The following is a 13,967-nucleotide window of genomic DNA, read 5'->3' as shown; positions in this document are numbered from 1 at the left end:
TGAAAGGAAACCCACACAGACACAGGGAGAACATGCAAACTTTACACAGAAAGGACCCAGACCAATCCACCTGGGAATCTAACCCGAAACTTTCTTGCTGTGGGGCATCACATAGAGCATGATCTCTATGTGATGATCCAGCTATAACAGCTGCTCTTCTGAGAAGGCTTCTCACAAGACTTTGAAGCATGACTGTGGGAATTTGTGCCCATTCAGTCATGAGTATTTGTATGGTTGGGCACTGATTTTGGTCATAAAGATCCTAATTGATGTTTCAGGTCATTTTAAAGCTGTTTAGTGGGGTTGTACAGGTCACTGGAGTTTCTTTAAACTGAGCTTTTCTTTATGTCTATATAGAGCCTAGGCCTATTGAGGTCTAGTGGAGGTCCATTGGAATCCAAGTCTTAGCAGGTCAGTCGTTTTGGCAGCGTGGTCGGCAGGTGGTACTAATATTTTGGCTCATCAGAGTAAGACAAACACCAGGTTTTTATGAAGCATAGAAAACAAAATAGAGCGAACTTGTTAGTTTTTGATTTTTAATGAACAACATTAGTAACAAACAACAAACTTACTGTAAATCTAACCATATCAAAAATATTATCAAAAAAACACCGTAATGCCCAGGCTCGTCAGCTACAAAATATATCTGTATCTATCCATCTCTATACATACAGTACGTACACACGGGTGTGTGCTGAAGTCGGGCTGGTACTCAGATTCTTCAGTCAGTGGTAATACTCAAACGTGGGCAAGGGGCGCGAAACACGATCTTTAAAATATGACTCGATGGCAGTGTGTACACTTCTTGATTTATATATTCAATCATAGCTTGGCATACTCTGTATGCACAATGACTTGGTTTTCAAACCAAAGAATATATAGAAGGTGTGCTTTTATCTAAGCCAGCACTCCCCAACCTTTTTTACACCACGGACCGGTTTCATATAAGATATAATCTTACAGACTGGCGGGAGCGGGAGGATTTAATAATATTGCTCACAAACTATGTAAAATTAGGGTTTTTTTAGCTGCAACGAGACGCTCCCACCTAGTGGTGATATGAGACAATAACACCCGAAATATGAGCAGTGAAAACTGCTTTTCTAGTGATCTCTAATTATTTATTATTTCTGTGCAGCCCGGTAATTAATGACCCAAGGACCGGTACCAGTCCGCGGCCCGGTGGTTGGGGACCACTGATCTAATCAACATGTATATATACGAGGGTCTTCAAAAAGTTTCCACACTTTTATATTTTGGTTATAAGCAGTGAGGGTGGAGGAGGAGTAACCGGTCGTGTCTGAGAGACCGAGAGATGCATATAGTCTGGATTTCCACCTTTTTGGACGCTCAAAGAAGCTTTAAGGGGAGGAAGATTTCCATGTGATGATAATGTGAAAGCAGCGCCGCATCAGTGGCTACACACGGCATAAAAAAGTCGGTACGATGCTGGAAAAATGCATTGGAAGGTGACTGTAGAAAAGTGATGGAGTTTGTTTTTGAAATTCTAAATAAATAGAGTTAAAAAACAGTGAGGAAACTTTTTGAAGAACCCTCATATATTCAGCAGTCATTTCATGACTCAGGTGTATTTGGATATGATTAATTAAGGCTCTGTTTTGTATGATATGATTTTGTGCAGCCACGTAAACAATATCAGGATTTGGTCCATGTCCATTTAGCTCTTCATAATATACTGGTGTTAGTTTGAAGCACCTTGCTGCTGACCGGTAATACTGCCCATAATCCCATAACCGAAGGGAAGATACTTTTGTGTTCACGCACCATGTACTCTGAGTATTCGTCCAATCTTGTATTTTAAACAGTGTGGTTGTTGAAATGTAGGGACACTTGATCCTGTTTTTTGCTTTAAAATCTTCTAAAATGTTCCAACAAGGTCACTTCATAAAGTCTTTTTGCATGTGTGATGTTTAAAACCAGACCAGCGTCCACCGGTGAACAGGAACATCATCAAGAACGCAGAACACACCACGTTACATCGTCCACTGATTTACAGTTCTGCTCCGCCTCCGTCACGTCTCATTTTTTAACATATGCATATACAATCCCGGTCCGATTCAGAAGGGCAGAGTATCCATGAAGATCTTCTCCACGATGGGCGGCGGTGGGACGAGGTCCTCCAGCTTCAGGTAGAAGATGCGCTGGAGACCCTGAGTGCACAGAGTCCTGAGCTCGGGCAGTTTCCCCAGCAGTCGGGACAGGTAGTTGGGACGCGATGCTTCTATGGCGCTCGTGATGAAGTGGTCTTTCAGGTTCGTGATCAGGTGGTTCTGGAAATCCTCCACTCGCTTAGGTTCCTTCAGGCCATGACGATCTATAGAGAACAAACCTCATGTTACCTCACGTTCTGATTGTTATATAGTAATCCATCTCACTGACCAAGAACACTGACTTGAACTGGAAACCATTTGATTATTAGTCCACTACCTTAACTGCTGAGTTGCATACATACAGTGTATCACAAAAGTGAGTACACCCCTCACATTTCTGCAGATATTTAAGTATATCTTTTCATGGGACAACACTGACAAAATGACACTTTGACACAATGAAAAGTAGTCTGTGTGCAGCTTATATAACAGTGTAAATTTATTCTTCCCTCAAAATAACTCAATATACAGCCATTAATGTCTAAACCACCGGCAACAAAAGTGAGTACACCCCTAAGAGACTACACCCCTAAATGTCCAAATTGAGCACTGCTTGTCATTTTCCCTCCAAAATGTCATGTGACTCGTTAGTGTTACTAGGTCTCAGGTGTGCATAGGGAGCAGGTGCGTTCAATTTAGTAGTACAGCTCTCACACTCTCTCATACTGGTCACTGAAAGTTCCAACATGGCACCTCATGGCAAAGAACTCTCTGAGGATCTTAAAAGACGAATTGTTGCGCTACATGAAGATGGCCAAGGCTACAAGAAGATTGCCAACACCCTGAAACTGAGCTGCAGCACAGTGGCCAAGATCATCCAGCGTTTTAAAAGAGCAGGGTCCACTCAGAACAGACCTCGCGTCGGTCGTCCAAAGAAGCTGAGTGCACGTGCTCAGCATCACATCCAACTGCTGTCTTTGAAAGATAGGCGCAGGAGTGCTGTCAGCATTGCTGCAGAGATTGAAAAGGTGGGGGGTCAGCCTGTCAGTGCTCAGACCATACGCCGCACACTACATCAAATTGGTCTGCATGGCCGTCACCCCAGAAGGAAGCCTCTTCTGAAGTCTCTACACAAGAAAGCCCGCAAACAGTTTGCTGAAGACATGTCAACAAAGGACATGGATTACTGGAACCATGTCCTATGGTCTGATGAGACCAAGATTAATTTGTTTGGTTCAGATGGTCTCGAGCATGTGTGGCGGCAATCAGGTGAGGAGTACAAAGATAAGTGTGTCATGCCTACAGTCAAGCATGGTGGTGGGAATGCCATGGTCTGGGGCTGCATGAGTGCAGCAGGTGTTGGGGAGTTACATTTCATTGAGGGACACATGAACTCCAATATGTACTGTGAAATACTGAAGCAGAGCATGATCCCCTCCCTCCGGAAACTGGGTCGCAGGGCAGTGTTCCAGCATGATAATGACCCCAAACACACCTCTAAGACGACCACTGCTTTATTGAAGAGGCTGAGGGTAAAGGTGATGGACTGGCCAAGCATGTCTCCAGACCTAAACCCAATAGAACATCTTTGGGGCATCCTCAAGCGGAAGGTGGAGGAGCGCAAAGTCTCGAATATCCGCCAGCTCCGTGATGTCGTCATGGAGGAGTGGAAAAGCATTCCAGTGGCAACCTGTGAAGCTCTGGTAAACTCCATGCCCAGGAGAGTTAAGGCAGTTCTGGGAAATAATGGTGGCCACACAAAATATTGACACTTCAGGAACTTTCACTAAGGGGTGTACTCACTTTTGTTGCCGGTGGTTTAGACATTAATGGCTGTATATTGAGTTATTTTGAGGGAAGAATAAATTTACACTGTTATATAAGCTGCACACAGACTACTTTTCATTGTGTCAAAGTTTCATTTTGTCAGTGTTGTCCCATGAAAAGATATACTTAAATATCTGCAGAAATGTGAGGGGTGTACTCACTTTTGTGATACACTGTATATATATATATATATATATCTACACTATATAAAAAGTAAAAGAAGATAGAAGATATACTTTATTTGTCATATATACATTACAGTTGTACAGTACAATGAAATTCTTTGTTCACATAGCCCAGCTTGTTTAAAAACTGGGGTCAGAGCGCAGGGTCAGCCATCGTATGGCGCCCCTTGAGCAAATAGGGTTAAGGGCCTTTCTCAAGGACCCAACAATGGCTGCATAGCAGAGCCTTGACTTTATTGATTTAATTCACCGGTTAGCAAAAACTTGGGGCCGACCCTTTTTTTTAATTTGATTTTCATTAGCCAGTTTATCCATATTATAGTCGTGGCAGGTCTGGTTCCACCAGGAAACACTGGGCACAGGGCAGGAACACCATAATCAGGGGGCAGGTCCATCACAGGGCTTCAAGTCCCAAACCTCTAGACCTAAGCCGTGTGGTGGGCTAGTGTAATGAATGTGGCTGAAACACCTAAACTCAATCACAAGAGTTCATAGGCATTTAATAGGAAACGGTTCCTACATAACGTTGGCATGTCCATTGAAGTTGCTTTTGAGGGTTGACAGGAGCTTACACTATGTAGCCCCAAACACAGCAGGATTTAATGCGCTGACACATTGACCTCGTCACCAGTATTTAAATGATCTGTAATTTGAACCACAGCAGCTCTTCTGTTGGTTTGTACCAGATGCCGGAGCTGTTCTGTCCTTTGGCATCAAACGAGTCTTTGCCGTCCAACAACCTGTACTCACCACGGCTGCCTGCGAGACCCCTCGCTGTTTTGGAAATACTTTAACCCCACCGTTTGTACATTTGTCACAGCTTTCGACACTCGAATCTGCAGCTTTCAACACCCGAACTAGATCTCCCATCGACCCGACATTTATTAAATCCCTGACAATCATATGTACATTTGTTATAAAATACGCATCGCCATGCACATTTTTGAAAGGTGGTCCTAATGTTTTGCTCATCAATGTACACCTACAGTGAACAGTCACTAAACCTACCTGTAATGATGACGAGTGCAGCGAGACAGGAGAACGACGCCACGTCCAGGTTCATGCGATGTAAATTTTGAGAAAACTCGATGATGGAGTCGATCCACTCGCCGAACGCCCGCACGCACTGCAGGCGATGGAGAACCACGCCGTTGCAGAAGATCAGCTTGTTTGTCTCCGGGTTCGATCTTGGAACAAGATGGGAGAAGTTCTCTGTTAGGATTGATTAGCTGCAGTGCTGGAATTGTAATGATCTGCATTACAGCAACGTCAGTTATTAATTTGGTTTTATAATATCATTTAACTTTGTGTCACGTATTCCAAATTCCTGATCAGCAAAGCCGAGCACTCTACTACGTCCATATAAACAGGGTTAGTGGCACGGACCACATGTGCTAGCCTTCGCTCCCCTGTCGCTGGTTTACCACTGTTCCTTCCTTGGACCACTTTTGATAGACACTGACCCCTGCAAACTGGGAACACCCCACAAGAGCTGCAGTTTTGGAGATGCTCTGACCCAGTCGTCTAGCCATCACAATTTGGCCCTCGTCAGACTCCCTTAGATCCTCATTTTTCCTGCTTCTAACGTCAACTTTGAGGATAAAATGTTCACCTGCTGCCTAATATATTCTAACAGGTGCCGTGATAATGAGATAATCAGTGTTATTCACTTCACCTGTTAGTGGTCATAATGTTATGCCTTGTCGGTGTGTATAATGTTTTGTCATGGTCTTACAGGCTGCCTGTAAATGAACCGGAATGGCTTTTTTTTTGACTAAATGGTCACAAATTCGGTCACTTCAAAGTGAGAAACGCTGTCAGAAGACCGGCTGCTGTTATAGCTGAGAAGATCACATAGAGGTTGCTCTATTTTAATACCATGGTCAGGTGTCCAAATTCCTGTGGCCATATAGCGTGCACGTATCCTACAAGTGTATGTAAACTTCCAGTAAATATTACAGTTAGCTACCTGTAAGCCAGCCGCAGTATGAAGAGCTCGACAAAGGCCGACTCGAGGAGCAAGTCCTGGTCCTCCTTACAGAAGGCGGCGAACGCTGGGATGCTCTCTGCCCATTTTCTTATCACGGTCATGGAACCTGTCAGCAGGTCGTAAAACTGCTGGACACTATTAGCGTCCTCCTTCTTGGACACGAGCGCCACAGTCTCCTGGTACTAAATGGAAAGAAAACGATAAGCAAAAGACCAAACGAACACACACACACACGTTGTCTTGAACAGATCACAATGCTAGGCTAACCTGTGAATAGTCGAGCTTCGTGTTGACTGGGTCCGAGTCTTTGTGAGAGTTCACGAGCGAGGCGATGATGTTCGCTGGAGAGACGGCGGACGCCAGATCCTGAACTGGTTTGGGTTTAGAAGGCAGGCGACCTCTTCTGCCCTTCAGACTGTCCGTTCTCACCACTGGACAGACGCAAGAACGACACAGGAATTATAGTTTAGCGATAAAATAATGACAACTGCTAATACATCAGCATTAAAACACCATGTTTATGTGAAATAATTATATTGATCTAGATGTTATGTCTGTGGAAGGTCATTTGTTGGGCTTTTCTCACCTTCTTTGACCATCCCAACTGCTAAGCACTTCTGATAGCGGCAGAACTGGCACCTGTTCCGTCGCCGCTTGTCCACCGGACAGTCTTTATTGGCTAGGCACACGTACTTGGCGTTTTTCTGCACTGTGCGCTAAAATACACAAACAGCCACTCATTAAAATGCTGATAACACAACCCCTCTACTTCTGAAACTGCCCCCTTGAAAAAGATCTGCAGTGGTAGATGAGTGGTTATGGTACTGGACTAGTAATCAGAAGGTTGCTGATTCAAACCCCACCATTGCCAAGGTACCTTTGTTAGGGCCCGCAATTGCTGTAATTGTATTCAGTCACGATTGCCGGTTCAAGCCTCTCCACCACCAAGTTGGCACTGATGGCTCCTGAGCAAGGCTCTTATCCCTTAATGCTTAAACTGTATTCAGTTATAATTGTAAGTCGCTTTAAAAGGATAAAAGCATCTGCTAAATGCCGGAAATGTAAATTTAGATCAGTGTATCAACACACGTTTGTTTACATCACATTTCCTTTACAAGAGACTTGATTGACATTGCTGGAGAGCTCAGACCATCAGCTTGTCAGTTACTTTGAATGCATCATGGAAAAAAAATCACTTTTTTAACTGCACCAAAGACGTCAATGATCGGCTCAAGAGAGGAATCTCTCCTTCCTTAAGATCTGGACCAGTTTTGCTCTTTTGGATTCCCGTCTTCTGAAGCTACAGCATCTTTGGAGATAGACCTACCATCCTCATCACTTAGACACCCCTACTTATTAGTGTAAATCATCCAAAAACACTTTAACTCACCTTAAAGAAGCCTTTGCAGCCCTCACACGTACGCACTCCGTAGTGCTGGCAGGAGGCATTGTCCCCGCACACCGCACAGCACCCTTCACTTCCTGTGGGACTCTTGGCTTTGGGAGACAGCTGATTATCCATCAGGACCGAACTGTCCCTACTGAGAGTGCTGTAACTGCTTTGATGGCTGTGAGAGAATGGATCCTGATCGTACATCTGAGCCTGCATCTGTCCCAGAGGAGACATGTCCCCGCCCGGAAGAGGCCCAAAAGTAAAGTAGGAAGAGGACTGAGGTAAAGGCGTTTTCTCTGAGCCCCAGCAGCCAGCGTCTGGAGAGCAGGAACCAAACGTTTCGTCCCAGGAATGGACAGACTGGTAACCCGGTGTGGAGGGTGAAGGAGCCGAGACCGGGCTCCCGTAACAGTTCGAACCGGACATCGCATCGTCCATGTAGGTCAGGGTGAACGTGCCTGGGTAACAGCTGTAAACCGGAACATCGTCCATCCTCAAGCCGTCGTGGCCCGACGCGGCGCCGGTGAAGGGCGGCGTGCTCGCGGTTACAGAAGCAAGCTGACACGAATGGGTGTCGAATTCGCCGGCGTAACCTCCCACCAGCGAGGTGATGCTCGGCAGGGAGGAGGTGGAGATCTGCTCTCGTGTCTCGCTCATGTCCACGGCCAACCTGGAGGTGAAGTCAGGGTTCAGAAAGTCTGAGCTAAACAGCATGCTCTCATAAGGCTGGACTCCATATTTGCTTTGAACACAGGTCATTTCTGTGGGGCAGAACCACAACAGTTGCTTTTTAATATAGATGTAAGGTTTTATCCAGAGCTCAACACAAGTTGTGTCTAGAAACTCAATTTTAAAATCAAAATACTACCGATCCGAGCAAAATTTCTGTAGGATGAATGGACAACGTTGCTCTTGATTGCCGTAAATTTGAGCAGAGACGTCAAGCACCACAGAGATGTTACTAATCACGCAGACAAAGGAAATGTCCAGCCGACTTGACTATGGACAGCATGTCAACTGACATAATGGAACATTTTACACCATACAGTTAATGTTACGTAACTGATTGTTCACTTTCAGACCCAGCATACTTTTAAAATATGTACAATAAACATTTTTATACTATGTGTTTTATTCTTCAGTTACAGAAAAACAATCAATAACTAACTGTACATACTAAACGTACAGATGTACCTTTGGGAACACCGCTTCACTGATTTGTCATAATACTGTAACAAGAAACGGTCATTTTTAAGGTGGACTACATGCGCTGTGAGATCTTAAATCCACACAGACAACTTTAAAGCACTTTACTGATGTGTCGGCCCATTTAAAAGTCCCACTTTGCATTTTAACCCACAGTGGAAATAAAATATCTGGCAGTCACCTAACTTGGGCTGGGTTCGATTCCCAAGTAGAGCAGCCTGGGTCCAATTTGTGTGAAATTTGCACATGTCCATGTGGGTTTCTTTCGGGTGCTCCGGTTTCTTATTTATTCATTTATTAGGATTTTTAACGTCATGTTTTACACTTTGGTTACATTCATGACAGAAACGATAGTTACTCATTAAACAAGATTGATCAGTTCACAAGTGTTAATTTCAAACACACTCATGGACAATTCACCTCACGAGGAGAACATGCAAACTCCACACAGAAAAGACCCAGACCACTCCACCTGGGGATCGAACCCAGGACCTTCTTGCTGTGCGGTGACAGTGCCGAGCCACCGTGCCACCCTGCTCCGTTTTCCTCCCACAGTCCAAAGACATGCAGTCAGGTTAACTGGAGATACTAAATTGGATGTGCCGGTGACATTAAACTTGAACTGATTAATCATGGGTAACCGGTTACTACCAGTTCAAAATCTTCACCTGCTTAAATTCTTACAAGCAGTAGGACTTGCAAACAACACCCTAATCCCTATGAAGTCTCTCCATGAGTTTTTGAAGATGGACCCTTTTATTCAGCCTTGATAACAGCCATAGCAGCTGACATGGTGTTAAGAATCAACCAACCAACCAAACTACCTGTCCTTTTATAAATGGAACCAAACCAAAAATTGTCGCCTAACTTTATGTTTCAGAGAACAGTTTGGAATACAGTATATAAAGCCCTTCGTCTTCCTGATTTAGAGCAGGCACTACAGAGAGCCTGGACAGCGGTCCCCCAGCGCGATGCCTATTTATACGACGACCGCCTGAGTGTGTATAACTTTAGATGAAACTCTAGAAGCACTTTTCAGACATGCATCCGTGCTGTAGGAAACATGAATGAGAGAGCACAAATATCCAACGTACCAACACGGCGAGAGAAAGAGGAACATTCCGATTTAAATTTGGGTCTTTGCGATCATTCCGTTTCCATTTGGCCATCTGTCCTTTATGCCAGATGCCATCTACTGCGATTTTGAATATCAAAACTTGAACACAATGCCCTCTGTGAGGTGCGACTGACGGTTCGCAGTGCAGTGAGTAACGCGGATGTGTGCACGAGTGTGGCATAGAGGAGGTCTATTTAAAGCTCTCTGTCCAAGCGGGGTGCTGGAAGACCTCGACCCTGAAGGGATTATCACTCTTCTTTTCTTTCCAACGCACCGACAACATCTTGTTAAGGCCTTGGTGAATGATTTGTGAAAACAGACCGGTGTGTGCTGTGGCTACGATTGTTTTACATTACTGAACACAACTGAACTGTACTGTCTAGTATTTTACTTATTTTAATTGACTTTCCAATCAGGCTTGATTGGTTGAATTGGTTTAAGTACATTCCAAAAACAAAATATATATATATTTTTTTTCCATTTTCCTTAAAAGTCGACTATAAACTTGGGTAAAAACACTCAAATCCCAAGACTGCCATCACACTCATCTCTCTAACAAGTTTGTTCACACTCTTCTCCGGCTGCACCCGTCACCACGGTGGCTCATTCTGGCCCGTATACCAGACTTGGCATGGTTTCTCGCCGGATGCCCTTCCTGGGGCTACCCTCCGTATTTTATCTGGACTTATAAGTGCATTCCTAATAGCTTGGCCTCAGACATAGCCAATCAATTCTGTGTAGAGACGGCTAGGATTCAAACCCCAGATCTCTGAGGTAGTTTACTGATGCACCACATGAGTGGCCTACAATGTCTGACTATGTATTTTAATTTACCTTTTATTTCTAAGAGGAATATGCATAACTAGGATACACAAGATGCAAGTACTCTTAAGGGTACCAACCCAAAAAGCTATAGTTTAGTACTTTGGATAGATTAGGACCAACTGTGTAAGAAGGCATGCTTAGTACCTTTGCTCGTCACTAGAATGGTGCAGCTTGTGTATGTATTTTTCATATATAAGTTAACATTTAGAGTTTAAACTGACATGTATCTGAGGTCAAACATCCAAAGTTAACTAAAGGATTATTATTATTTCTATTAATATTATTTAATCTGTTTTTAATAAATATACTGACTTTGTTTTGCTGTTTGCAAGTTCTACACATTAAAACATTGCTGTTCTTATAGTTACAGAACTGATCCGTAATGTTTGTATTCTGCATGGTAATGCATGGTAAAACTATGGTACAACATTACAATGATACTAAAGTACACTGTGAGTCAAAGTAGGGACCTTAAAGTTTTAATGTTTAAGCTTTAACACGAACCTTGTTTGTAACTTGCAACTGCAAAAACAGGTAACTGATGTTGAATTTGGTCACGTATGACATTTTATTGTGCACAGTTAAAGTTGTCATGTATTGTTAATAGCTTCATGCTTAAGCTGTGCTGAGCAGTATAATTTATATTATAATAAGTTATGGGCAAAGTACAGAGGTTCTTTTCTGACTCTCAGTGTAATATCATGGTTCAGATTTTAATAATCATATTTATCTCAAAGTATTAAAGATCGAGTTGCATAGTGCACTGCTTGTTTGGTTTCAGCACCATTTCTGTCCAGTAGTGCAACAGGTTCATCCAAGCAAACGAGAGAATAAATCAGAACAGTTGTGCTCAAAATGTGCTACAAGTACCAGTATGATTTACTTCTGCCAGAACTATACAAAAACTATACAAAAATCTCACATTAGCAGTATAACATGGATAAATGGAACATCTATCCATCTATACAGTCTATCTATCCATCTGTCTATCTATATCCACCACTCATGCATACATACTATATATAAATCATATATTGTACAACACCTGTACATATTGGACTTTTGTACATCTGTACATTAATAGCCTCAAACTATAATCTGTATATATTGAACAGATGGTGCTAGTATATGTAGGTATACTATATATATGTATATTTTCATATACCCCCATGTTATCCTTCCTATTCTCTCCATTTCTCTTGTGTTATGTTTGCTTATTTGCGCAGTTCCCAAGCCTCCCAAAACATATGTTTGACAAATGTTGACAAATAAACTTGTAACTTGGATTAAATGTGTATTACTGCTGTGAGGGACTGTGCACCTAAGATGCTCGCTCACCTTTCACACGTGTGTTAAAGTGATTCGATTTGAGTTCGTTTAGCAATTGGTGTTAATCTGAGCAACAGAACAGTCGAGTGATCCTGCAAATCTAAGAAAAAGACCCAAATGCACTGCGCAAAAATGTGTTCTGTTGACATTTTATGCATTTCTGTTTATACAGAGATCGGTGGCTGTTCCACTGATCCATGCACCGGCTCATTCGCACAATAAAACGTCAAAAAATGCATCAAAACACCCGAATAAAATCACAACCTACCTGCTTATGCGGACTAGTTCTGCACAGCGCTCAGTAAGGTGCGTATTCCGAGTGCGGCTCGTGCATCACCGCTCGCGCTCGCTCGATGTCTCGTGCTGCAGCGCCCTGACGTTTGGAGCCGCACTGGCTCTCTGCGCTCGCATTTATCCGCGCGCCGGTGTGCGCGTGTTGTTGTTGCCGTGATGTCACCGCTCCGGGGCCTCCTATTGGCTTTCCACTGGCGCTGCACGCTCGCGCAGAGGCGGCGGGGGGCGGGGGGGGCGGAGCTCTTCGGTTTTCTCCTTCATTCCGGCGGCCGACCAATCGGGTGCGCGTGAGACCCGGCGCTGTGACGCACGCGCGGGATTCCATTGACGCAACGACAACAAGAGCCGAGCGTCTGTCGCGCTAAATATAGCGGCGGCGGCGGCGCGCGCGCGCACGCGGGGACGGCGGGGATCAGAGCCCGTGAATCCGGTTAAAAATAGTCGAAGGAAAAGAAAAAAGGTGTTAAAAATAAAGAGAGATGAAAGGATGTGCGGTGTGAAAATCCCTTCACAGCACCTACTCATGGTGTTTACGAGTTCCCCGGGCTGAGGGGTCTGTTTACAACCCCAAATCAGAAACAGTTGGGACGGTATGGAAAACACTGTGTTCCTTACATTGACTTTGACTTTTATTTGATGTCAGACAGGATGAACCTGAGATGTTTCATCTTTTATCTGCTCAACTTCATTCCATTCATTAATAAACATCCACTCCTGCATTTCAGACCTGCAACACATTCCAAACAAAGTTGGGACAGTAAAGCATTTACCACTCTGTAATGCTGCCGTTCCTTTTCACCACACTTAAAAGATGTTTTGGCACCGAGGAGACCAAGTGATTTAGTGTTTCAGCTTTTATTTTGTCTCGTTCTTCCTGCAAACTCTTTTCAAAATTCTCCACACGTCCTCGATTGGGGACGGGTCAGGACTGCAGGCAGGTCGGTCCGGTACCCGCACCCTCTTCTTCCTCAGCCACGCCTTTGTAATGTGTGCAGCAGGTGGTTTTGCATCGTCTTGTTGAAAAATGCCGGACGTCCCTGGAAAAGACGACGTCTTGAAGGCAGCACATGTTGCTCTAAGATCTCAATGTACAACCCCAAATCAGAAAAAGTTGGGACAGTATGGAAAATACAAATAATAAAAAACACAGAGTTTCTTACATTGACTTGGACTTTTATTTGATGTCAGACAGGATGAACCTGAGATATTTCATGTTTTATCTGCTCAACTTCATTTCATTTATTATTAAACATCCATTCCTGCAGTTGGGACAGTAAAGCATTTACCACTTTTATTTTGTCCCGTTCTTCCTGCAAACACGTCTTAAGACGTGCAACAGTACGGGGTCGTCGTTGTCGCATTTTTCATTTCAAAATTTGTCAAAATGCGTCGACTTCTCTGGGCTCGGAGGCATCTAGGATGGACCATCACACAGTGCAAACATGTATTGTGGTCAAATGAATCAGCAATTCCAGGTCTTTTTTGGAAAAAATGGAGACAAAAAGGACCATCCAGACTGTTATCAGCAACATGAGTCCAAAAGCCAGAGCATGTCATGGTATGGGGGTGTGTCAGTGCCAGGATCTTTTATGGTATGGGGCTGTGTCAACAAGACGATGCAAAACCACCTGCTGCACACATTACAAAGGCGTGGCTGCGGAAGAAGAGGGTACGAGTACCGGACTGGCCT

General features: G+C 43.8%; 1 protein-coding gene across 2 annotated transcripts; it reads right to left on the bottom strand.

Moving 5' to 3' along the window:
• Positions 1-519: 519 nt before the first annotated feature.
• On the bottom strand, positions 520-12,338 carry nr4a1 (nuclear receptor subfamily 4, group A, member 1). 2 transcript variants are annotated; one of them, XM_063015695.1, is made up of 7 exons: positions 12,252-12,338; positions 7,504-8,267; positions 6,700-6,829; positions 6,381-6,544; positions 6,093-6,295; positions 5,132-5,310; positions 520-2,335 (listed from the first exon to the last, which is right to left on the bottom strand). In XM_063015695.1, the coding sequence occupies exons 2-7, from the start codon at positions 8,263-8,265 to the stop codon at positions 2,079-2,081; spliced, it is 1,695 nt and encodes a 564-aa protein (XP_062871765.1). In that variant the 5' UTR covers positions 8,266-8,267; positions 12,252-12,338; the 3' UTR covers positions 520-2,078. The 2 variants fall into 2 exon arrangements, with proteins under 2 accessions (XP_062871765.1, XP_062871766.1); XM_063015696.1 differs by having other exon boundaries at positions 7,504-8,176.
• Positions 12,339-13,967: the final 1,629 nt, after the last annotated feature.

This window comes from Trichomycterus rosablanca, chromosome 19 (assembly GCF_030014385.1).
Source record: "Trichomycterus rosablanca isolate fTriRos1 chromosome 19, fTriRos1.hap1, whole genome shotgun sequence".
NCBI lineage: Eukaryota > Metazoa > Chordata > Actinopteri > Siluriformes > Trichomycteridae > Trichomycterus > Trichomycterus rosablanca.
The sequence above is the reverse complement of the archived record's forward strand: the minus strand, read 5'-3'. Positions and strand labels throughout refer to the sequence as shown.

Excerpts from the sequence above, each read along its gene's own strand:
- nr4a1 (XM_063015695.1), bottom strand. The coding sequence starts at position 8,265 with ATGACCTGTGTTCAAAGCAAATATGGAGTCCAGCCTTATGAGAGCATG. Across the intron at positions 6,296-6,380 it reads CGAAGCTCGACTATTCACAG|TACCAGGAGACTGTGGCGCT; the intron begins GTTAGCCTAGCA and ends CTTTCCATTTAG. Across the intron at positions 2,336-5,131 it reads TGCACTCGTCATCATTACAG|ATCGTCATGGCCTGAAGGAA; the intron begins GTAGGTTTAGTG and ends TGTTCTCTATAG.